General features: G+C 55.5%; 1 protein-coding gene across 1 annotated transcript; it reads right to left on the bottom strand.

Annotated features, from left to right (window-relative positions):
• Positions 1-1,822: 1,822 nt before the first annotated feature.
• LOC144728438 (adipolin-like) lies at positions 1,823-20,238 on the bottom strand. The gene is given in 11 exon segments (XM_078607883.1): positions 1,823-3,767; positions 4,448-4,520; positions 6,723-6,816; positions 7,682-7,790; positions 12,735-12,836; positions 12,838-12,933; positions 12,935-13,008; positions 14,835-14,955; positions 17,991-18,093; positions 19,601-19,691; positions 19,694-20,238. Coding segments are annotated over 11 exon segments (1,143 nt in total). The 5' UTR covers positions 19,875-20,238; the 3' UTR covers positions 1,823-3,668.
• Positions 20,239-23,409: the final 3,171 nt, after the last annotated feature.

The following is a 23,409-nucleotide window of genomic DNA, read 5'->3' as shown; positions in this document are numbered from 1 at the left end:
TTTTATTTTACTTTCATTAATTTAAATGTTTTACTTACGTGACTTTACCGAAAAAACCTAAGAACACTGGTAAGGGGTTGACAGGCATGCGATCCACAAAGACAAAGGGGACATCGCGGCGATTACACGACTGCCCTGCTCCTTGCTCGGTTGGCTGTGCTTGACTAACCAGCAGCTGTACGAGAGAAGAAGATTGTCTCCCCTAATCCCCGGGTCCTTGAGGTCCCCCATTCGCGGCTTCTTGCCTTGACCACCTCCACACGGCTCCTCTTCACCACACCGCGTCTCGCCACCACCTCTTCTCCTCCTCTGCTATGGGTGCTGATGCAGATGCAGAGCACCAAGCTACAATGTCGCATTCAGGTGGCCAAGTCAGATAAACAGGCGCGGCAGTGGTGAGATGTTAACTCCCTCGCCTGGTGTACAGGAGGTTGTGGGTTCGATCCCGATCCCGATCCCGACCCTGACGCCTGTTGTGCATTTGGAGCCCGCGTGTCTCTCCCCCCGTGGCTGCGTGTTTTTTTCTCCGAGGCCTCCAGTTTTTCCTTCCACATTTAGAATCAATGTCACGCGTTTAGAGTATTTGGCTGCTATACATTTCCACACGATGATAAGGGGGCAGTCCATAAATGACGTCACGCGATTTTGGAGGATTTTTGACCAACCACCCGTTCGTCACACGACGTCACAAAAAATCTGACCCCCCTCAAATGTGCTGCACTCTGATGTTGTGGGAGAAAACTTTTATTAAAAAGTCAAATGTTTTTTATTTATTTATTTAAAGTTGCGCATTTTGATTTGACGTCAATTTCTCCAACCCCCCCCCCACCCTCGTCACACATCGTCACAAATGTCTGACACCCCCCCCCCCAGGTGCGTGACGTCATTTAGGGACGGCCCCTAAGCCACTTCGTTGAGATATAATTTGTGGGTCAGGTCGCTTCTAAAAAGAGCTGTATAGCTCAGTGGGCCTTGCCTGGTGAACTACACATTTTTTTTATCGTTTAACCACGCCAGGAGCAGTGGAGTGTATTGGTGATGCTTTCTTCATATTTGTGGATTGGGCCTTTGTATCGTTATACGTTGCACGGTCTGTTCTGGATGACCCCAGTCGAGTTTTTAATTTTTCATTTGTGCATCAGGTATCCGCATCTACTGCCATGGTTTGTGTGGATGCGGTTTATGTTGGACCATGACCTTCATGGAAGATCAAACCCAGGGATAATTCTGCGTTGGGTCTTTGACAAGGTGTTTGCGAGTTCTTTTGAACTCCATTCAGCTCTCCAAGCTTCATCTGGATTTAATTCGCATTAAGGTTAAGCACATGGGTCCAAAAGGGGCTTGGGGTGACTTCAAGCGATGACGAGGGACGTCGTTGAGGTCCTGGTGAATGGGAAGGTCACTGTTTTCTGGATTCGCAGGACTTCCCGGGACGAGGTTTGTGTCAGCACGGGCGACCAGGGCGTCGGGGTCGATTTGAGGGTGCCAGTGATGCACCCGCATTGCCACGTGCAATTGGACGTCAACAAGTCGAGTGAGACTACTGTTGGGCCATGTTCGACGAGGGTACACCACAAGGGCCACGGTCTCGCCAATGACAACAGCACGTCGCCCCACGCCTCGTGCTGTGTAACAATTGGGACGGCCTGCAACCAGGTGGTCGGTGATGGGACTTGGAAGCGGTCCTTTGGGATATCAGGTGCCCACTTTGCAACAAATTGTGGGGATCTGGCAGAAGGAAGGCGGTGATGGCGATGTGTGGCTACAGCAGCAGCTATACCCCCCCAACTCCAGCACCACGCATTGACCAATCACGCGGAAGTATAGATACCAATTTAATTAATCACGTGTAACATCCACTCGCATCATTCATCAAAGTTCACATGACCCACGCTAAGAACAGATTTACATCAAAAAACACAATAGAATAGGCAGTAAGGTCATCGATATTAATTATAAACAATAATATTAACACAAATAATAACCGTCATTTAAAACAAAAGAGAGGGCAGCGGTGAGCCGCACTGTGCCGAGCACCCGCCGACCCCGAGTTCGATTCCCGGCCACGACCAGCGTAAGTGGCGAGCGATATCGGCACCCGCGTCCCGTCTTCACCGACCCACGCACGTGTCCCAGCGTGGTGAAGTATGGTCGAAAGACGACACCCACACCACCATCCATTATCCCTTACGCCACGGTGGCGAGATTTTAATTACCTCGCCTGGTATACAGAAGGTCGTGGGTTCGATCTCGACCCTGACGCCTGCTGTATATTTCGAGTTGGCGTGTGTTGCTCTCTCTCTTTCCCGTGGTCGCGTGGATTTTCCTCCAGGTCTTCCCTTCAAATTTAAAATCAACATCACACGTTCAGAGTATTTGGCTGCTATAAGGTTCAACTTCGTTGACCTATCGTTTGTGGCGAGATCACTTTTGAAAAAGAGCTATATTGTTCATTGTGGGCCTTACCTGGTAAAATAAAAAGTTCGTTGCCCCTAGCACTAACCCTACCTCTATCCCTAACACTTCAAGTAACCCCTAGCACTAACCTTACCTAACACTCAAAGTAACCCCTAGCACCAACCCTACCTCTATCCCTAACCCAAACTATTTTCACATGCGGCTCAACTAAGGCAATCATCTCTCCAGGATCGATACAATTAGTACCACTTTGTGGGACGTCAACAATTGCAATTATATGGCTAACTGGTCCCCGCCATGGGAATGTGGAATTTCCACCACTTGGGGTTATCAAAAATTGACGAGCACTGCTACATTGTTGGTTCTAAATAGGCAGACTTGATTTATCATCACGTGCAAATAACTGTGTGTGTACCTAGCATGGCACAAGCACCGTGGTGACGCCACCGTCACACTTCGGGGCAAATGGCAGGAGTTGCAGTGCTGCGTGTGCGACCAACGGATGGAGCGGTGGCGCAGTGGTTAGCGCACCGCACTGTGAACCCAGTGACTGGAGTTTGCCTCCCTTCTGACTAAAAATGAGGTGCAAGTGATATCATAATCAGTCCTGGGCCTAACCTAGGTCGACTCAGCCTTATACGAGTAGCTGCTGCAGTGCATAAAAATCAGCAAAGTGGGCCAGGCATGGTGCTGTCCACCCAGTGTGCGCCATGCCAGCCATAATAGGCACTCGCTAACAGGACGTGTGTCTCGTCTCGGAGGCGAAATGTGAAATTGTTCTCTTTGTGAAATGACTGGTACCAGCGGTGTCAAGATCGGCCTCCATGGAGGAGGCTAGTGAAGGACGCTGCTGGGCAGTTGGAGGCAGTCGCCCTCCAACAGCAGCGGAGGGCAGGGGAGCGACGCTCACAACAACGAGCGGAGCGCCGGGCGGATAAAACGCGGCGAGGTGGCACAGTGGGGGGCACAGCTGGTGCATCTGCCAGTCGTTTCAGTCAGTCAGCCCATGGCTCCTGTCCGGTGACCGGCTGGTAGGCCTTTGACACTTTGCGCGAGAGTCTCAAAGTGCACCTAGCCTGGCACAAACGGTGGTGACGTCACCGCCACTTAACAGCGAACGTTGGTTAGTTGTTGCTCGTGTGTTTTCGCCATCGTTGCCACCCCCCTTCCGTGGTGATGGTGGTGGTGGGGGGGGGGGGGGGGTGAGGGCGAGGAGGTGGTGCGGAGATCGTGGTGAGCCCGACTCGTCGTCACACACCCATCAGCACGCCGCCGAAACTGGATTCGTTGCGCACAGTGATCTCGCTGCCAAAGCCGTTCTCTACCAAGACGGTCACCTGCTGCCCAGCCTGCACACACACAGACACAAAGATCCCCCGTATAGTCTCAATACACTTTTGGGGCAAGTGCTGTTAACATGCACTGATTGAGGTCGGAATGGTGCACGAAGGAGTGGTGGTGGTGGTGGCCAACACCACGCCTGGCCCGACTCTGTCTCCCCGGAGACAGAGGTTTCCACACTGTACCAGGTAGCTACTCAATTTTTGTTTGTGACGACCTTGGGGAGGCCTTGTATCGGATCAGATATTCATCACGGATTTTAAACTAATTTTGATTTGTGCGGCAAACCGGTCACCCATCTCTTACCGTAGTTTTTCCTGCGGTTATTAGTAACGCTAAACGACTTTAACAACCCTGAATTGCACACACGGATTACAGAGCAGGGTGTGTGTATATGTGGAATGTGTCCGATTTTCAGATTAATCCACAATAATACAAATTTTAAAAAAATCTGACCGAGATAAAAAAAAAATCACTTGATCTGAACATTTAGAGTTTATCTGGAAATTTGATGGCTGATGCTGCTCCTGCCAGATATTTGGCAAGTCCAGCAGCCTCCATATCAACGGTGCTGGATGGCACGAGAGAATTTCAATGCCCTGCTGCTGTGTAGGCAAGGGACCCCTCCCCCCTAGTGGCAGCTGTCCCTGTGCAGCACAATGTACGGGAGCCGAGGGACTGGAGGTACCTGGAGCTGCAGGAGGCCGCTGGCGAACATGGAGAGAGCGCGACCCTCCATCCCCGCACGCCCCTCCAGGGAGCTGCAAAGACAAAGATCGCCCGTGTAGCCTTTAACAGACGGTTGGGGCAAGTGCCGTCAGCAAGCACCTACGAAGAGGCCTGCAATATTACTCTCATCACCATCATTATTATTACTGCCATCACCACTATCTCCACCATTACCATCACGTCCATAACCACTACGTATCATCACCACCACGACCACCACCACCATCAAAGACAAATATCCCCCAAATAGCCTGAACAGACTGTTCGGGCAAGTGCTGTTCGTGAGCACCTCTAAATATGAGCAAGGCACACGAGATGGTGGGCGAGTGGCCAACACCACGCACGGCCGCCTTGGTCTCCCCACACCGCACCAGGTACTCATTTAAGGCCGAGTCGACCTAGGGGAGGCTCAGAACCGGCACAGATATAATCGTCACTGGTGTTGGCCGTGAGCGGGAATGGAGCGCTGGTTGGCGGGTTTTGTAGCGCAGCGCGCTCACCGCTACACTACCGCCATAACCCTCACCATCAGCTCCTCACTCACCCCCCTACCCCACAAACTCACCCCCAGGATACGTTTGGGGGGGGGGGGGGGGCGGCGTCTGTCTGAAGAGGAGGGAGGTTGGTTTGTTTTTGTTCACTTGCGGATTTGTTTATCGACTTGTTTTGTTTTTACAAAATCTCATCTTCAAAGGCTCGGAGAGGGAGGGTGGCATTTATTTATATACATGCGTGTATATAAATATGTGTACATTTATTTATTTGTTTTACCCGATTAACTCGATGTTAGAGAGAGAGAGAGAGCGAGCGATTTCCTGCCCAAACGGAGCATCGCGGGCTGGCGGCGGTGCCGGTGGTGCTCATCAGCCGTTTACAGCCCCCGCAGAACCGGCGGTAGGAACCCCGCATTCACAACTTCATGAATTGGCGCGACAGGTGGAGGAGGGTGCACGACACAACAGCATTTGCCTTGCACAGTGATCCGACCCAAAAAAAAACAATTTTGAATCTTAACATTTTTCGACGAAAGCCCCACACGTTGTTGAAGCGTCGCGAAAGGAGCTACAACTCTTCGTCAGCGGCAGGGGATGCATTCAACGAGGCTCTTCACAGTGACCTGGAGACCTGCGGGCCCGCGACGGTCGTGTGCACGGGTATATTTTCACGCGTCCGTCGGAGAAAAGCCTCCCGGACGCAGGGCCGTGAGCGACGTCTCACTTAGCCGGACGTGGGTCAACACACGGCATTCAGAGGGCTGTGCGGTGAAGCAGACGGCTTTCGGGACTGCGCCTCTCACACCGTTCCCAAGTGAGTGGCGTCAATAAAAACTAAATTATGTTTTTCATTTGACCAGGTAAGGCCCCACTGAGCTGTATATAGCTCTCTTTCAGAAGTGACCTGGCCACAAATGATAGCCCAATGAAACGGCTTATGTGGAAATGTATAGTGGCGAAATACTCTAAAATCGTGTTCAAATCGACGGTGTTTCCGCCCATGGAACGTCTCCCGATCGCAAAGTGTGCTCGCCGTGGGGTGTAGGCCTCGGCAAGGTAAGGTTAAAGGTAAAAGGTAAAAGGTAAAAGCAACGAGCCTACCTTTACCCTACCTTTTACCCTTACCCCATACAAATTACCCGATTACAGGGTAATTACTGGGGTACTACACATGAACAAAGTTTATAACAGGTAAATGCGAGGTAGAACGCTTTATTCATATATAATACTCTCGATGATTCCAATTTTAAATGGAGGCCACGGACTGCGCCACGGAGCTCTTAGCGAGCGGTAAACAGGGTATTTGCCGGGTAATACTTCGCGCTACCTTTATCCTACCCTTTACCTTACGCCTTGGCATGTCGACACCTTTACCCTTTTACCCGGTAAAAAGGGTAAATTACCTTACCTTGCCGAGGCATAAGTGGGGTGTACAAGAGCATCCTTCGTCCAATTCTGCTCTGCACTCGCGTCAATAACCTCGGGAATAAGGAGCTTCGTTTGCTCACCCATCGGGTTCTGCCACCTGCGATTAGCACGGTTGGCTACGTACAGTGCGAAAGAAGTTCAACAATCCTGAAAAAAAGTGTCCGTCTCTTTTGCCTGGTCGCATTTTGGTTCCACGTCGTTTCAACATCTCCAGGTTGACCCCAGTGACCTCGTTATAACCGCATTCCCCTTGCTTAGACTCCCGTGAACTTTGTGGGGTCGTGTATACAGGTCAGGGGTCATTTCCCTCACCTGTGCTGGGGGCAGAGGGCGTCAACGCAGACGAGGACACGCGCGACCTCACGACCCCGTGAACTCCGACCCTTATTCTTCCCCTCCGTCCGCTCTGTGGGGAGGGGGGAAGGGGGAGCAGGTGAGTGAGGTGGGTGAGGTATGAGGGTGCAGGGGGGCAGGTGTGTGTGTAGAGTAGGGGATGTGCTCCCGATTTTTTCACCTTCATCCGTTGAAAAAGAAACGTGAAAACTGGGACAAGAAGCGAAATTTCATCCGAATTAAAACAAAATAATTACAAGCGATTCGAGGCGCAAATTTACATGAACGATGAGGCAATATAAAATAAAGAAATTAATTAGTTCTTATTGTTCAGTGATAGGGTGCGGGTCACGTGCGTATGTGACGGTTGGGGTGGGTCTGTGTGGAGGGGGTGGGGGGGGGCTGTGTGGAGGGGGTGGGGGGGTTGATTGGAGGGGGTGGGGGGGGCTGTGTGAAGAGGGTGGGGGTTGTGTGGAGGGGGTGGGGGGGTCTGAGTAGAGGGGGTGGGGGGGGGGGGCTGTGTGGAGGGGGTGGGGGGCTGTGTATAGGGGGTGGGGGGGGGGGCTGTGTGGAGGGGGTGGGGGGCTGTGTATAGGGGGTGGGGGGGGGGCTGTGTGGAGGGGGTGGGGGGGGCTGTGTATAGGGGGTGGGGGGGGGGCTGTGTGGCGGGGGTTGGGGGGGCTGAGTAGAGGGGGTGGGGGGGCTGTGTGGAGGGGGTGGGGGGGGGTTGTGTGGAGGGGGTGGGGGGGGGTGAGTGGAGAGAGTGGGGGGGGGCTGTGTGGAGGGGGTGGGGGGGCTGTGTATAGGGGGTGGGGGGGGGGCTGTGTGGAGGGGGTGGGGGGGCTGAGTAGAGGGGGTGGGGGGGCTGTGTGGAGGGGGTGGGGGGGGTTGTGTGGAGGGGGTGGGGGGGTTGAGTGGTAGAGATGGCGGCTCGTTACCGAGGTGCACGTGAGCCGCTAACTGGTAGATGCCGGCGACGGGAGCCGTGAATCGTCCCCTCGTCAGATCCATGCCGCTCCCTCGCACAAACGCACCCTGGCTTACGGGCTGCACGCACAGACACACAAACGACACGCGGCGGACATAGACGTGGATGAATCCTCTCCAGGACCTGTCTCGGCGCACCGAGGGTGAGAGGGTGTGTGTAGGTCACCGAGTAGAGGGTGTGTGCAGGTCACCGAGGGTGAGAGGGTGTGTGCAGGTCACCGAGGGTGAGAGGGTGTGTGTAGGTCACCGAGGGTGAGAGGGTGTGTGTAGGTCACCGAGTAGAGGGTGTGTGCAGGTCACCGAGAGTGAGAGGTGTGTGTAGGCCTCCGAGGGTGAGAGGTGTGTGTAGGTCTCCGAGGGTGAGAGGGTGTGTGTAGGTCACCGAGGGTGAGGTGTGTGTAGGTCACCGAGGGTGAGAGGTGTGTGTAGGTCACCGAGGGTGAGAGGTGTGTGTAGGTCTCCGAGGGTGAGAGGGTGTGTGTAGGTCACCAAGGGTGAGAGGGTGTGTGTAGGTCTCCGAGGGTGAGGTGTGTGTAGGTCACCAAGGGTGAGAGGGTGTGTGTAGGTCACCGAGGGTGAGGTGTGTGTAGGTCACCGAGGGTGAGAGGTGTGTGTAGGTCACCGAGGGTGAGAGGTGTGTGTAGGTCACCGAGGGTGAGAGGTGTGTGTAGGTCTCCGAGGGTGAGAGGTGTGTGTAGGTCTCCGAGGGTGAGAGGTGTGTGTAGGTCACCGAGGGTGAGAGGTGTGTGTAGGTCACCGAGGGTGAGAGGGTGTGTGTAGGTCTCCGAGGGTGAGAGGTGTGTGTAGGTCACCGAGGGTGAGGTGTGTGTAGGTCACCGAGGGTGAGAGGGTGTGTGTAGGTCACCGAGGGTGAGAGGTGTGTGTAGGTCACCGAGGGTGAGAGGGTGTGTGTAGGTCACCGAGGGTGAGGTGTGTGTAGGTCACCGAGGGTGAGGTGTGTGTAGGTCACCGAGGGTGAGAGGGTGTGTGTAGGTCACCGAGGATGAGAGGTGTGTGTAGGTCTCCGAGGGTGAGAGGGTGTGTGTAGGTCTCCGAGGGTGAGAGGTGTGTGTAGGTCACCGAGGGTGAGGTGTGTGTAGGTCACCGAGGGTGAGGTGTGTGTAGGTCACCGAGGGTGAGAGGGTGTGTGTAGGTCACCGAGGATGAGAGGTGTGTGTAGGTCTCCGAGGGTGAGAGGGTGTGTGTAGGTCTCCGAGGGTGAGAGGTGTGTGTAGGTCCCCGAGGGTGAGAGGGTGTGTGTAGGTCTCCGAGGGTGAGAGGGTGTGTGTAGGTCTCCGAGGGTGAGAGGTGTGTGTAGGTCTCCGAGGGTGAGAGGTGTGTGCAGGTCTCCGAGGGTGAGAGGGTGTGTGTAGGTCTCCGAGGGTGAGAGGTGTGTGTAGGTCTCCGAGGGTGAGAGGGTGTGTGTAGGTCACCGAGGGTGAGAGGGTGTGTGTAGGTCACCGAGGATGAGAGGTGTGTGTAGGTCTCCGAGGGTGAGAGGGTGTGTGTAGGTCTCCGAGGGTGAGAGGTGTGTGTAGGTCCCCGAGGGTGAGAGGGTGTGTGTAGGTCTCCGAGGGTGAGAGGGTGTGTGTAGGTCTCCGAGGGTGAGAGGTGTGTGTAGGTCTCCGAGGGTGAGAGGTGTGTGCAGGTCTCCGAGGGTGAGAGGGTGTGTGTAGGTCTCCGAGGGTGAGAGGTGTGTGTAGGTCTCCGAGGGTGAGAGGTGTGTGTAGGTCACCGAGGGTGAGAGGGTGTGTGTAGGTCTCCGAGGGTGAGAGGTGTGTGTAGGTCTCCGAGGGTGAGAGGGTGTGTGTAGGTCACCGAGGGTGAGAGGGTGTGTGTAGGTCTCCGAGGGTGAGAGGTGTGTGTAGGTCACCGAGGGTGAGGTGTGTGTAGGTCACCGAGGGTGAGGTGTGTGTAGGTCACCGAGGGTGAGGTGTGTGTAGGTCACCGAGGGTGAGGTGTGTGTAGGTCACCGAGGGTGAGGTGTGTGTAGGTCACCGAGGGTGAGAGGGTGTGTGTAGGTCACCGAGGATGAGAGGTGTGTGTAGGTCTCCGAGGGTGAGAGGGTGTGTGTAGGTCTCCGAGGGTGAGAGGTGTGTGTAGGTCCCCGAGGGTGAGAGGGTGTGTGTAGGTCTCCGAGGGTGAGAGGTGTGTGCAGGTCTCCGAGGGTGAGAGGGTGTGTGTAGGTCTCCGAGGGTGAGAGGTGTGTGTAGGTCTCCGAGGGTGAGAGGTGTGTGTAGGTCTCCGAGGGTGAGAGGTGTGTGTAGGTCACCGAGGGTGAGAGGGTGTGTGCAGGTCTCCGAGGGTGAGAGGTGTGTGTAGGTCTCCGAGGGTGAGAGGTGTGTGCAGGTCTCCGAGGGTGAGAGGTGTGTGTAGGTCACCGAGGGTGAGAGGGTGTGTGTAGGTCACCGAGGATGAGAGGTGTGTGTAGGTCTCCGAGGGTGAGAGGGTGTGTGTAGGTCTCCGAGGGTGAGAGGTGTGTGTAGGTCACCGAGGGTGAGGTGTGTGTAGGTCACCGAGGGTGAGAGGGTGTGTGTAGGTCACCGAGGATGAGAGGTGTGTGTAGGTCTCCGAGGGTGAGAGGTGTGTGTAGGTCACCGAGGGTGAGAGGGTGTGTGTAGGTCTCCGAGGGTGAGAGGTGTGTGTAGGTCACCGAGGGTGAGGTGTGTGTAGGTCACCGAGGGTGAGGTGTGTGTAGGTCACCGAGGGTGAGAGGGTGTGTGTAGGTCACCGAGGATGAGAGGTGTGTGTAGGTCTCCGAGGGTGAGAGGGTGTGTGTAGGTCTCCGAGGGTGAGAGGTGTGTGTAGGTCCCCGAGGGTGAGAGGGTGTGTGTAGGTCTCCGAGGGTGAGAGGTGTGTGTAGGTCTCCGAGGGTGAGAGGTGTGTGCAGGTCTCCGAGGGTGAGAGGGTGTGTGTAGGTCTCCGAGGGTGAGAGGTGTGTGTAGGTCTCCGAGGGTGAGAGGTGTGTGTAGGTCACCGAGGGTGAGAGGGTGTGTGTAGGTCTCCGAGGGTGAGAGGTGTGTGTAGGTCTCCGAGGGTGAGAGGGTGTGTGTAGGTCACCGAGGGTGAGAGGGTGTGTGTAGGTCTCCGAGGGTGAGAGGTGTGTGTAGGTCACCGAGGGTGAGGTGTGTGTAGGTCACCGAGGGTGAGGTGTGTGTAGGTCACCGAGGGTGAGGTGTGTGTAGGTCACCGAGGGTGAGGTGTGTGTAGGTCACCGAGGGTGAGAGGGTGTGTGTAGGTCACCGAGGATGAGAGGTGTGTGTAGGTCTCCGAGGGTGAGAGGGTGTGTGTAGGTCTCCGAGGGTGAGAGGTGTGTTTAGGTCCCCGAGGGTGAGAGGGTGTGTGTAGGTCTCCGAGGGTGAGAGGTGTGTGCAGGTCTCCGAGGGTGAGAGGTGTGTGCAGGTCTCCGAGGGTGAGAGGGTGTGTGTAGGTCTCCGAGGGTGAGAGGTGTGTGTAGGTCTCCGAGGGTGAGAGGTGTGTGCAGGTCTCCGAGGGTGAGAGGGTGTGTGTAGGTCTCCGAGGGTGAGAGGTGTGTGTAGGTCTCCGAGGGTGAGAGGTGTGTGCAGGTCTCCGAGGGTGAGAGGGTGTGTGTAGGTCTCCGAGGGTGAGAGGTGTGTGTAGGTCTCCGAGGGTGAGAGGTGTGTGTAGGTCACCGAGGGTGAGAGGGTGTGTGCAGGTCTCCGAGGGTGAGAGGTGTGTGTAGGTCTCCGAGGGTGAGAGGTGTGTGCAGGTCTCCGAGGGTGAGAGGTGTGTGTAGGTCACCGAGGGTGAGAGGGTGTGTGTAGGTCACCGAGGATGAGAGGTGTGTGTAGGTCTCCGAGGGTGAGAGGGTGTGTGTAGGTCTCCGAGGGTGAGAGGTGTGTGTAGGTCACCGAGGGTGAGGTGTGTGTAGGTCACCGAGGGTGAGAGGGTGTGTGTAGGTCACCGAGGATGAGAGGTGTGTGTAGGTCTCCGAGGGTGAGAGGTGTGTGTAGGTCTCCGAGGGTGAGAGGTGTGTGTAGGTCCCCGAGGGTGAGAGGGTGTGTGTAGGTCTCCGAGGGTGAGAGGTGTGTGTAGGTCTCCGAGGGTGAGAGGTGTGTGCAGGTCTCCGAGGGTGAGAGGGTGTGTGTAGGTCTCCGAGGGTGAGAGGTGTGTGTAGGTCTCCGAGGGTGAGAGGTGTGTGTAGGTCACCGAGGGTGAGAGGGTGTGTGTAGGTCTCCGAGGGTGAGAGGTGTGTGTAGGTCTCCGAGGGTGAGAGGGTGTGTGTAGGTCACCGAGGGTGAGAGGGTGTGTGTAGGTCTCCGAGGGTGAGAGGTGTGTGTAGGTCACCGAGGGTGAGGTGTGTGTAGGTCACCGAGGGTGAGGTGTGTGTAGGTCACCGAGGGTGAGAGGTGTGTGCAGGTCACCGAGGGTGAGAGGGTGTGTGTAGGTCACCGAGGATGAGAGGTGTGTGTAGGTCTCCGAGGGTGAGAGGTGTGTGTAGGTCTCCGAGGGTGAGAGGTGTGTGTAGGTCTCCGAGGGTGAGAGGTGTGTGTAGGTCACCGAGGGTGAGAGGGTGTGTGTAGGTCTCCGAGGGTGAGAGGTGTGTGTAGGTCTCCGAGGGTGAGAGGGTGTGTGTAGGTCTCCGAGGGTGAGAGGTGTGTGTAGGTCTCCGAGGGTGAGAGGTGTGTGCAGGTCTCCGAGGGTGAGAGGTGTGTGTAGGTCTCCGAGGGTGAGAGGTGTGTGCAGGTCTCCGAGGGTGAGAGGTGTGTGTAGGTCACCGAGGGTGAGAGGTGTGTGTAGGTCTCCGAGGGTGAGAGGTGGCCGCCTCGATGCTCTTTGGGAGTCATTTGATCAGGGAATCTTTTCGACGTTAACCAAGTACGAGAGACATGGGGAGCGACGAGGTCAAGCGACCAGGTTGAGTAATGTGGAGGAGGGATGAGGTGGAGGAGGGATGAGGTGGTGTAACAAGGAGGAGCGACGAGACAGAGCGACGAGGTGGAGTGATGAGGTGGAGGAGCGACGGGGCGGTCTCTCCCTCACCGTGTGGAACCCGTGCAGCTGCTTGGCCGACCTCTTCCTCACGCTCAGCGCCGCGCTCAGCTTGCAGTGAAACGCCTCCTGCAGCAGCAGCGGCGGGGGGGGGCGACGACGGAGGGGCGCCGGGCCCCCTGGCACGCGGGAGGGGGGCCCTCGCCTCTCCGAGGAGGGGGAGGAGGTCGGGCCCCCCTCTGTGCGGGGGGTCCCAGCGAGGGGAGGGGCTGGCACTCGGGGCAGCTCTCGCGGAGGAGGAGCGACGCTCGCCGTCGCGCCGCGTCTAGGGGTCACGGGGGTCGCAAAGGGGTAACAGGGAGGTCAAAGGAGGGTCTAAGGGGTGTCACTGCGATAACGGCTGTGGGCTCTCATGATATTGTTTTCTCCGAGACCAAAGTGCCCTGCAAGCCGTCTGGCTACCATCAAAGATTTGTTCATGAAGCCATCCAGATATATAAACATAGACACAACTTCAACCGAAAGGATGGATACAAATTGAGCAATCATTGGAAAGATGTTATTAACCAAGTAAAATTTAACAGTTCATAGTTGTTCCATCTTATTTACCGGATACTAGTCTATTTTACCGAGTCATCTTCTTAGGTTTTTTCGGTAAAGTCACGTAGGTAAAACATAAAAATGAATGAAAATAAAATAAAATAAAATCAAAAATCACATTCATTTTGATGTTTTACCTACGTGACTTTACCGAAAAAACCTAAGAAGATGATTCCTTGCAGTCACGAAAGCTTCAAATCTAGAATTATTTTACCGAGTTAATTACATCCTCAGCGTTCAGCAGTGTGGCTATTTTGTTGTGAGTGCTTTCATCCGTTTTGGCGGCAATCGTTGTAGATGCGTCGCTCTAGCCCCCCCCCCCCCGCGCACCTACAGCCCCGCCCACTCCCCCCCCTGCCCAGTATAAACCCCTTGACTCCGGCTTCTCTCCCACTTCAGTAAAATTTATTGCTGTGGTTGTCACACCTGATGATGATTGCTTGTGTTGCAATCGAAACGTCGTAATTTTTTTTCTTTACCTACGTGACTTTACCAAAAGAACCAAAGAGTATGTCACAGAAAGCTCACGGAAGGGTCATACAAAGGAGATCAAGGGACACGGGCAGGGTCAAAGGGCACAGGAAGTTTGCAGAGAAGTCACGGGAAGGTCACACGGGAGGTCGCGAGTCGCGGGGAGGTTGCAGGGTCGTGCGTAGTCTGCGGATGTCGTAGCGATTTATCGTGCGGTGCAAGAACCGCGATAATCGCAACGTCCGATTTCATGCTCGTTGCGGTAATATTTAAACTCCTGGAAAAATATTCGAGGAAATGAAAAACTAATCAATAAAACAGAAATTAGCTTATCGTTTTGAATAATTTTCAGTTTGAAATTCGTGATGGGGATGTGGAGGAGGGGTGCCGAGAGTGAGCTGGCCCAGAAGGAGACCAACGGAGACATCGAGAACGATGAAGAGCGATGAACGGAATTGATCGGAAGGAGAGAGAGCGAGGGCAGAGCTGGGTTGGACGCGACCCGCGAGCGATTGGGTTGACGATCAAGGACGCGATGGGAGAAGAACGGAAGCGGTGAGGGAGAGATGGAAGCCCGAGGATTCGGTCGCTCGAGGAGCTGAAGGAAGGGTGGGCGCTGGTGGAAATAAACAAAACATATTTTCGATTTTTTACTAAACGAAACTATTTTTGTTGTATTTTACTAGGTAAAGCCCACTGAGCTATATAGCTCTTTTTCAGAAGCAACCTGGTCACAAATGATAGCTCAACGAAGTGGCTTATCATCACGTAGAACTTTATAGCAGCCAATTAAAAGCGTGATGTTGATTCTAGATGTGGAGGGAAAAACCGGAGAACCTGAAGAAAAATCTATGGGACCACGGGGAGAGAGACACGCAAACTCCAAATATAAAGGCATCAGGGTCGGGATCGAGCCCACAACCTCCTGCATACCAGGCGAGGTAGTTAACATCTCGCCAAATGAAGAGTGGAGGCCGGAGACGAAGGCTGCCCAGGGCCTCCGCTGCCGAGAGGCCGGGCGCTGGGGAGAAGCGATTGCGTCGCGAGCAAAGACTTCGCGGAGACCTCGCGTCCACTCACCTCTGATCAGTCCACCAAACTCCTTGAGCAAAGCTTCCTGGGTGATCGAGGGCCCCGGGAGCCCAGGGGGACCCGGGGGACCAGGAGGGCCACTGGGGCCTGGGGGTCCACGGGGACCCGCCTGGAGGAAGCAGAGGGATCAATACATAATTTTAGATCTAATCGTCTTCACCGTCACTATCATCACCACTATCATCATCACTGTCATTATCAGACATCGCCATGACCATCGTCATCATCATCTATTATATTATCACTAAATAATACCGCCATCATCAAATGTGGCCATCTTCATCACAACCATCATCAGACATCACCTTCATCAGAACCATCATCATCATCGAGTACTTTTTAAAGGTCGAAGGTCAAATGTTGACCCTGCTCAAATGAACGTGAGGCTGTGCAGTTGGCAGCCCAGAACCAGTGGTGGACATTCCACATTACTATGACAGGGACCAGTCTCCTTGTAGCAACACCATTGTCACTGACATTACCACATCATAAAACTACTCCAATCCCTCCCTGGACTATCCCCTCTCATCTCACTCTACTCCCCTCCACGCACTCTCCTACCTCTCCCCTCTCATCTCACTCCACTCCCCTCCATGCACTCTCCTGCCTCTCCCCTCTCATCTCACTCTACTCCCCTCCACACACTCTCCTACCTCTCCCCTCTCATCTCACTCTACTCCCCTCCACGCACTCTCCTACCTCTCCCCTCTCATCTCACTCTACTCCCCTCCACGCACTCTCCTATCTCTCCCCTCTCATCTCACTCTACTCCCCTCCACGCACTCTCCTGCCTCTCCCCTCTCATCTCATTCTACTCCCCTCCACGCACTCTCCTGCCTCTCCCCTCTCATCTCACTCTACTCCCCTCCACGCACTCTCCGACCTCTCATCTCACTCTACTCCCCTCCACGCACTCTCCTACCTCTCCCCACTCATCTCACTCCACTTCCCTCCACGCACTCTCCTACCTCTCTCCCTCTCATCTCATTCTACTCCCCTCCACGCACTCTCCTACCTCTTCCCTCTCATCTCACTCTACTCCCCTCCACGCACTCTCCTGCCTCTCCCCACTCATCTCACTCTACTCCCCACCACGCACTCTCCTACCTCTCCCCTCTCATCTCACTCTACTCCCCTCCACACACTCTCCTACCTCTCCCCACTCATCTCATTCTACTCCCCTCCACGCACTCTCCTGCCTCTCCCCTCTCATCCCACTCTACTCCCCTCCACGCACTCTCCTGCCTCTCCCCTCTCATCTCACTCTACTCCCCTCCACGCACTCTCCTGCCTCTCCCCACTCATCTCACTCTACTCCCCTCCACGCACTCTCCTACCTCTCCCCACTCATCTCACTCTACTCCCCACCACGCACTCTCCTACCTCTCCCCTCTCATCTCACTCTACTCCCCTCCACACACTCTCCTACCTCTCCCCACTCATCTCATTCTACTCCCCTCCACGCACTCTCCTGCCTCTCCCCTCTCATCCCACTCTACTCCCCTCCACGCACTCTCCTGCATCTCCCCTCTCATCTCACTCTACTCCCCTCCACGCACTCTCCTGCCTCTCCCCACTCATCTCACTCTACTCACCCTCCACGCACTCTCCTACCTCTCCCCTCTCATCTCACTCCACATAATATCAACTGCCCCAACCAAGAGTTTCTGTCCCCACTCAACATTGGCCCAATGGGATGTCGCTTCTTCTCCTCTGCTGCCCCCCAGGGCCCGAAATCTCTTTCCTTCAGACATCCGTGCTGTCGGCTCCCTGCTACAATTCGAGTTCTCCCTCGAGACCTTCCTCGCCCGCCTCGGCCTGGCACTTCTGTCTAGAAAATTAACGTTTTCTGTTCATGTGCACAGCGTCTTGAGATGCCGTCAACATGTATTATACCATCATCACTATCATTATCATTATTGCCATCACCACCGCCATCATCGTTACCATCACCATCACCACCATCACGATCATTATTGCCATCACCACTGCCATCAAAGACAAAGATCCCCCGTATAGCCTTAACAGACGGTTGGGGCAAGTGCTGTTAGCGAGAGCCCTATGAAACCTCACCTGACCGCCTTTGTCTCCCTAGTAGCGATGTTTACACACCGCACCAGGTACTCATTTGAGGCTGAGTCGACCTAGAGGAGGCCTAGAACCCATTCAGACAATAGTCACTGGTGTAAGTGGTGTTGGCTATGAGCGGGGAATTGTAGCGCAGCGAGGTAACCGTTGCACTAGTCCAGTGTCCTTCGCTAATTTTCAGACGGGGTGGCCACTTTCGCCGATAAGACATCATCAGGGTGGCGAGGGGCCGCCGCGCCATTTGCAACCATTGGGGGTTTGTAACAGCAGCACGATGATGACGGGGCCGCACTAAAGGCCACCAGGGGCCGCTAGTGGCCTGTGGGCCGTGCAATGAAGAACGCTGCAGTACACACTCCACCACCAACTACACAACCACCACCACCACCAACAACAACCGCAATTCGCCACTAAGTGGCAGTGGACATCACCACGGCGCTCGTGCCAGGCTACGTGCACGTTGAGGCCACGTGAAGTGTCGAACGCCCGCCGGCAGGAGGTCACGAGCCAGCCCTAGGTGCCACGGGTCGACTGACTGAGATGACTGAGATGACTGGCCGATGCACCACCTATGCCCCCTATTGTGTCACTACCATCTCCACCACCACCGCCACCACCATCTACAACACTACTATCGCCACCACCACCATCTCCAACATCTCCACCACCATCTACACCACCACCACCATCTCCACCACCATCTCTACACCATCTCCACTATCTTCACCACCACCAACATCTTCTTCACCACCACCACCGCCACCACCACCGCCGCCACCCGCCATCTCCACCGCCACCACCACCGCCACCACCACCCGCCTCCATCCACCGCCGCCACCCGCCACAACCACCGCCGCCACCACCACCACCCGCCACCGCCCACCACCATCTCCACCGCCACCACCACCGCCCACCACCACCGCCTCCATCCACCGCCGCCACCGCCACCACCACCGCCGCCACCACCACCACCACCACCGTCGCCACCACCGCCACCACCACCGCCACCGCCACCACCACCGTCGCAACCACCGCCACCGTCGCAACCACCATCACCTGCGTCTTGCCCCTGCGCCGCCCCACCAGCTGCTGCTGCTGCTTGACGTGCTGCTCCGAGTGAGCGATGAAGTTCACCCAGCTCCCTCGCGGGTCCACCCTTCTACGGGCAACACGGGGGGCGAGTGTGTGCGTGTGTGGTGTGGGTGGGGGGAGTGTGTGGTGTGCGGGTGGTGAGTGTGGTGTGGGTGTGTGGTGAGTGTGTGGTGTGGGTGGGGAGTGTGTGGTGTGCGGGTGGTGAGTGTGGTGTGGGTGTGTGGTATGTGTGTGGTGTGGGTGGGGAGTGTGTGGTGTGTGTGTGGTGAGTGTGGTGTGGGGTGTGTGGTGAGTGTGCGGGTGGGGAGTGTGGTGTGGGTGTGTGTAGTATGTGTGTGGTGTGGGTGGGGAGTGTGTGGTGGGTGGGTGGGGAGTGTGGTGTGGGTGTGTGGTGTGTGTGTGGTGGGGGTGGGGAGTGTGTGGTGTGCGGGTGGGGAGTGTGGTGTGGGTGTGTGTGTGGTGTGGGTGGAAAGTGTGTGGTGTGCGGGTGGGGAGTGTGCGTGTGTGGTGTGGGTGGAAAGTGTGTGGTGTGCGGGTGGGGGAGTGTGCGTGTGTGGTGTGTGCGTGTGTGTGGTGTGTGTGGTGTGTGTGTGTGGTGTGTGGGTGTGGTGTGTGGATGTGTTGTGTGTGGTATGTGTGTGTGGTGAGTGGTGTGTGTGTACGTGTGTGTGTGTGTGGAGTGGCGAGTGTGGAGTGTTGAGTGTGGCGGAGTGTGGTGAGTGTGGCGTAGTGAGTGTGGCGTGGTGAATGTGGCGTGGTGAGTGTGGTGTGGTGAGTGTGGCGAGTGTGGTGAGTGTGTGTGGTGAGTGTGGCGTAGTGAGTGTGGTGTGGTGAGTGTGGTGTAGTGAGAGGGGGGATCAGCATCGTTCATGCTGCAGGAGATTTCTCATGAAGTCCCAGAACTTCACCTTCCCATATTGCAGCTCAATCCACTCCCCACTCTCTCTACTCTCCCCCACTCTCTCTACTCTCCCCCACACTCTCTCTCTCTACTCTCCCACTCTCTCTCTACTCTCCCCACTCTCTCTCTACTCTCCCCACTCTCTCTCTACTCTCACCCCACTCTCCCCCACTCTCTCTCCACTCTCCCACTCTCTCTCTCTACTCCCCCACTCTCTCTCTACTCTCCCCACTCTCTCTCTACTCTCCCCACACTCTCTCTACTCTCCCACCTCACTCCTCTCTACTCTCCCCACTCTCTCTCTACTCTCCCCACACTCTCTCTACTCTCCCCACTCTCTCTCTACTCTCCCCACTCTCTCTCTACTCTCCCACACTCTCTCTACTCTCCCCACTCTCTCTCTACTCCCCCCACTCTCTCTCTACTCCCCACACTCTCTCTACTCTCCCCACACTCTCTCTACTCTCCCCACTCTCTCTCTCTACCTCCCCACACTCTCTCTACTCTCCCCACACTCTCTTACTCTCCCACACTCTCTCTACTCTCCCCACTCTCTCTCTACTCTCCCCACTCTCTCTCTACTCTCCCCACTCTCTCTCTACTCTCCCCACTCTCTCTCTACTCTCCCCACACTCTCTCTACTCTCCCCACTCTCTCTCTACTCTCCCCCCACACTCTCACCTCGGCGCTCCCCGTGCCGTTCCCCATCTCCGTCCTCTGCTGTAACGCTGCGAGGTCGCGACTCATCGCGCCGCCGCCGCCCGCCCGCGTCTCGTCCTCCCCCCTCTTCCACCTCCTCCGTCTCCTCTTCCACCTCCTCCGTCACCCCTTCCACCTCGTCCACCTCCTCCACCCGCGGCTCCATCTCCCCGCGCGGCCTCACAGACCGCTGGCCCCACCAGCGTGGCCAACAGCAGCAGCAGCAGGGGACCTCCTCTTGCCATCATTGTCCACACCTCATCCAGGGCGAGGGACGACGACGACTCTGGTCCACCTCGTCAGCTTCTCGTTTCGCCTCCTGCAACCCCTCGTCCACCTGCTCAGCGCGCCATTCACCTCCGTCGGGGTCCTGTTTGCCTCGGGTTCCTTGGCCGTGATAGATCCACTCCGGGTCTTCCTCCTTCGCTCTCCCCCGCGCGGTGTGGGGGAGGGGGGGCGGTGTTTGACGACTGGGTACCCTCCGAGTCAATTGGAGTCGTTGTTGAATTAGTAAATCAAGCACGGAGGTGTGCGCTTGTGATCTTGTAGATGTAGCCTCCAAACGCAGCAAACGTCACTGCCAACATCACCGGGCTCTGAGTTGCAGCGGACCCGCCTCCTCTTTTAAACACGCGGAGTGAGCAACCACGGGTCCGCTCCTCCTCCTCCTCCTCCCACCTCACCCACAGCTGTCTTCCCCGTCTACCTACCCCACTCACCTACCTCACTCAGCCACCCACCTACCTCACTCACCTACCTCACTCAGCCACCCACCTACCCTCACTCACCTACCTCACTCAGCCAACCACTCACCCACCTCACTCAGCTACCCACTCACCTCACCTACCTCACTCAGCCACCCACACACTCACCTACCTCACTCAGCCACCCACACACTCACCCACCTCACTCAGCTACCCACCCACCCACTCACCTACCTCACTCAGCCACCCACCTCACTCAGCTACCCACCCACCCACTCACCTACCTCTCAACTTAACTACTCTCACCCACCTCACTCAGCTACCCACCCACCTCACTCAGCCACCCACCCACACACACCCACCTCACTCAACTTCACCACTCTCACCCACCTCACTCAGCCAATCACCTACCTCACTCAACTACCCACCCACCCACCCACTCACTTACCTCACTCAGCTACCCACCCACTCACAAACAGCAGCAGTGTGCTGCAGACTCACCCCAATCCATCATCTTCCCATCTCTATATACAGCTCACCCTCCTCACCTACCCACTCACCTACTCACCTCCTCTTCAAATCACCCACCCACCCAATAATACTCCCACCCACTCTCCATCCAATCCCCCCCCCCCCCCATTTACTCACCAATCAATCCACAAACCCACTCACCCGTTAACTCACCCACGCACAAACCAATCCACTAACCCCACTCACTCTTCCACTCACCCATCCTCCTCGCTCACCCACCCACTCATCATCTCACCAACCAATCCACCCACTCGCTCATTCACTGACGAACCGATCCATCTACGCACTCTCGAACTCACCCACTCACCCCACTCCTCCATTCACTCAACACAACATCCACCCACTCTTGACACACTCACCCACTCACTGAACTACCCACCCACTCACCTCAACTCAACTTACTCACCCACTCACCTATCGCACTCACCCGCTCCACTCACCTACCTGAACCACTCACCCGCTCACCCACTCACCCGCTCCACTCACCTACCTGAACCACTCACCCACTCACCTACCTCAACCACTCACCCACTCACCTACCTCAACCACTCACCCACTCACCTACCTCAACCACTCACCCCACCTCAACCACTCACCCACTCCACCCACCTACCTCAACCACTCACCCACTCACCTACCTCAACCACTCACCCACCTCAACCACTCACCCCGCTCACCCACCCACCTACATCACCCACTCATCCACCTCAACCACTCACCCACCCACCTACCTGAACCACTCACCCACTCCACTCACCTACCTCACCCACTCACCCGCTCACCTACCTGAACCACTCACCCACCCACCTACCTGAACCACTCACCCACTCCCACTCACCTACCTCACCCACTCACCCACTCACCTACCTCACCCACTCACCCTACCTCACCCACTCACCTACCTCACCCACTCACCTACCTCACCCACTCACCTACCTCACCCACCCACCTACCTCACCCACTCACCCACCTCAACCACTCACCCGCTCACCCACCTCACCCACCTCAACCACTCACCCACCTCAACCACTCACCCACTCACCTACCTCACCCACTCACCTACCTCACCCACTCACCCACTCACCTACCTCACCCACTCACCTACCTCACCCACTCACCCGCTCACCTACCTGAACCACTCACCCACCCACCTACCTGAACCACTCACCCACTCCACTCACCTACCTCACCCACTCACCCCACTCACCTACCTCACCCACTCACCTACCTCACCCACTCACCTACCTCACCCACTCACCTACCTCACCCGCTCACCCACTCACCTACCTCACCCACTCACCTACCTCACCCACTCACCCACCCCGCCCGGCCAGGTGAGCACTCGGCGCCCCCTTGTGGACGCGAGGGGTCCTCACGGGAGGGCCTTAAACACAAATGAACCACAAACAATTTTGTATTTATTTTATTTTAGCAGGTAAGGCCTACGAAGCGGTACAGTTCTGTTTCAAAAGCGACCTGGCCACACATGACAGCTTCAACGAGTGGCTTAACATCGCGTGGAAATGTATAGCAGCAAAAATACTCTAAATGTGGAGGGCAAAACCGGAGGATCCGGAGAAAAATCCACGCGGACCACGAGAAGAGAGACACGCAAAGTCCAAATATACAGCAGCAGACGTCAGGGTCGAGATCGAACCCACGACCTCCTGCACACCTGGCGATGGAGTTAACGTCTCGCCACCGCGTGGTCCCCACCTGATTGTACTCCCCAAGTTCATCTTCTTAAGCTCATATCTTGGTTCTTTCGGTAAAGTCACGTAGAAGGGAAATAATAACATAATACAAATTTAACAATAAAATTATCACGACGTTTCGATTGCAACACAAACAATCATCATCAGGTGTGAAAACCACAGCTAGACAATTTGAAAATTTGAAAAAGATAATTTATTGTTAAATTTTTATGATTTTATTATTTCCCCTACTACGCGACTTTACCGAAAGAGCCAAGAATATGAATCCCTGCAGTCACGAAAGCTATACATTCTTAAGCTTAGTTCGTGAAAATCTTTTTTTTTACTTTTACAGATTTTTATTTGAGCGATTAGAAAAGATTTAGAGTCACCGGAGACAAATAAAAAAAAGTATTATAGTGAAGTCAGCGTATCGATCACTGCCGTCATCGAATCTACCGTTATCAAAATTCACATCGTAAAAATCGACATCGTCACCAAAGAAAATGTCACTGTTACAAAGTGATTTCCTGCTCAAGAAATGAGGGTCGATACAGTAACTCACTATCCCCGCGTAACAGCCCTGAGCGGCGAGCGGTGGAAATTCCTCGTTCCTATGGCGAGGGGTGATGGTCTGAGTCAACCCCCCAATGCCCAACCAGGAGTTGAACCCGCGACCTTCAGAACTTGCGACTTTGGCTCGCTCCACCGCCGAGCCAAGTCGTAGTCGTCATCGGTCATGAAATCAACATCACGCGTGCACGTCGTGGTGGAGTGCACGGCACAATCACACAGACACACACAAAGACAAAGATCCCCCGTGTAGCCTTTGCGGACCGTTGGGGGCAAGTGCT

Source organism: Lampetra planeri, chromosome 28, assembly GCF_965212315.1.
Source record: "Lampetra planeri chromosome 28, kcLamPlan1.2.h2, whole genome shotgun sequence".
Taxonomy (NCBI): Eukaryota; Metazoa; Chordata; class Hyperoartia; order Petromyzontiformes; family Petromyzontidae; genus Lampetra; species Lampetra planeri.
This window is presented reverse-complemented; position numbering and strand designations above follow the sequence as displayed.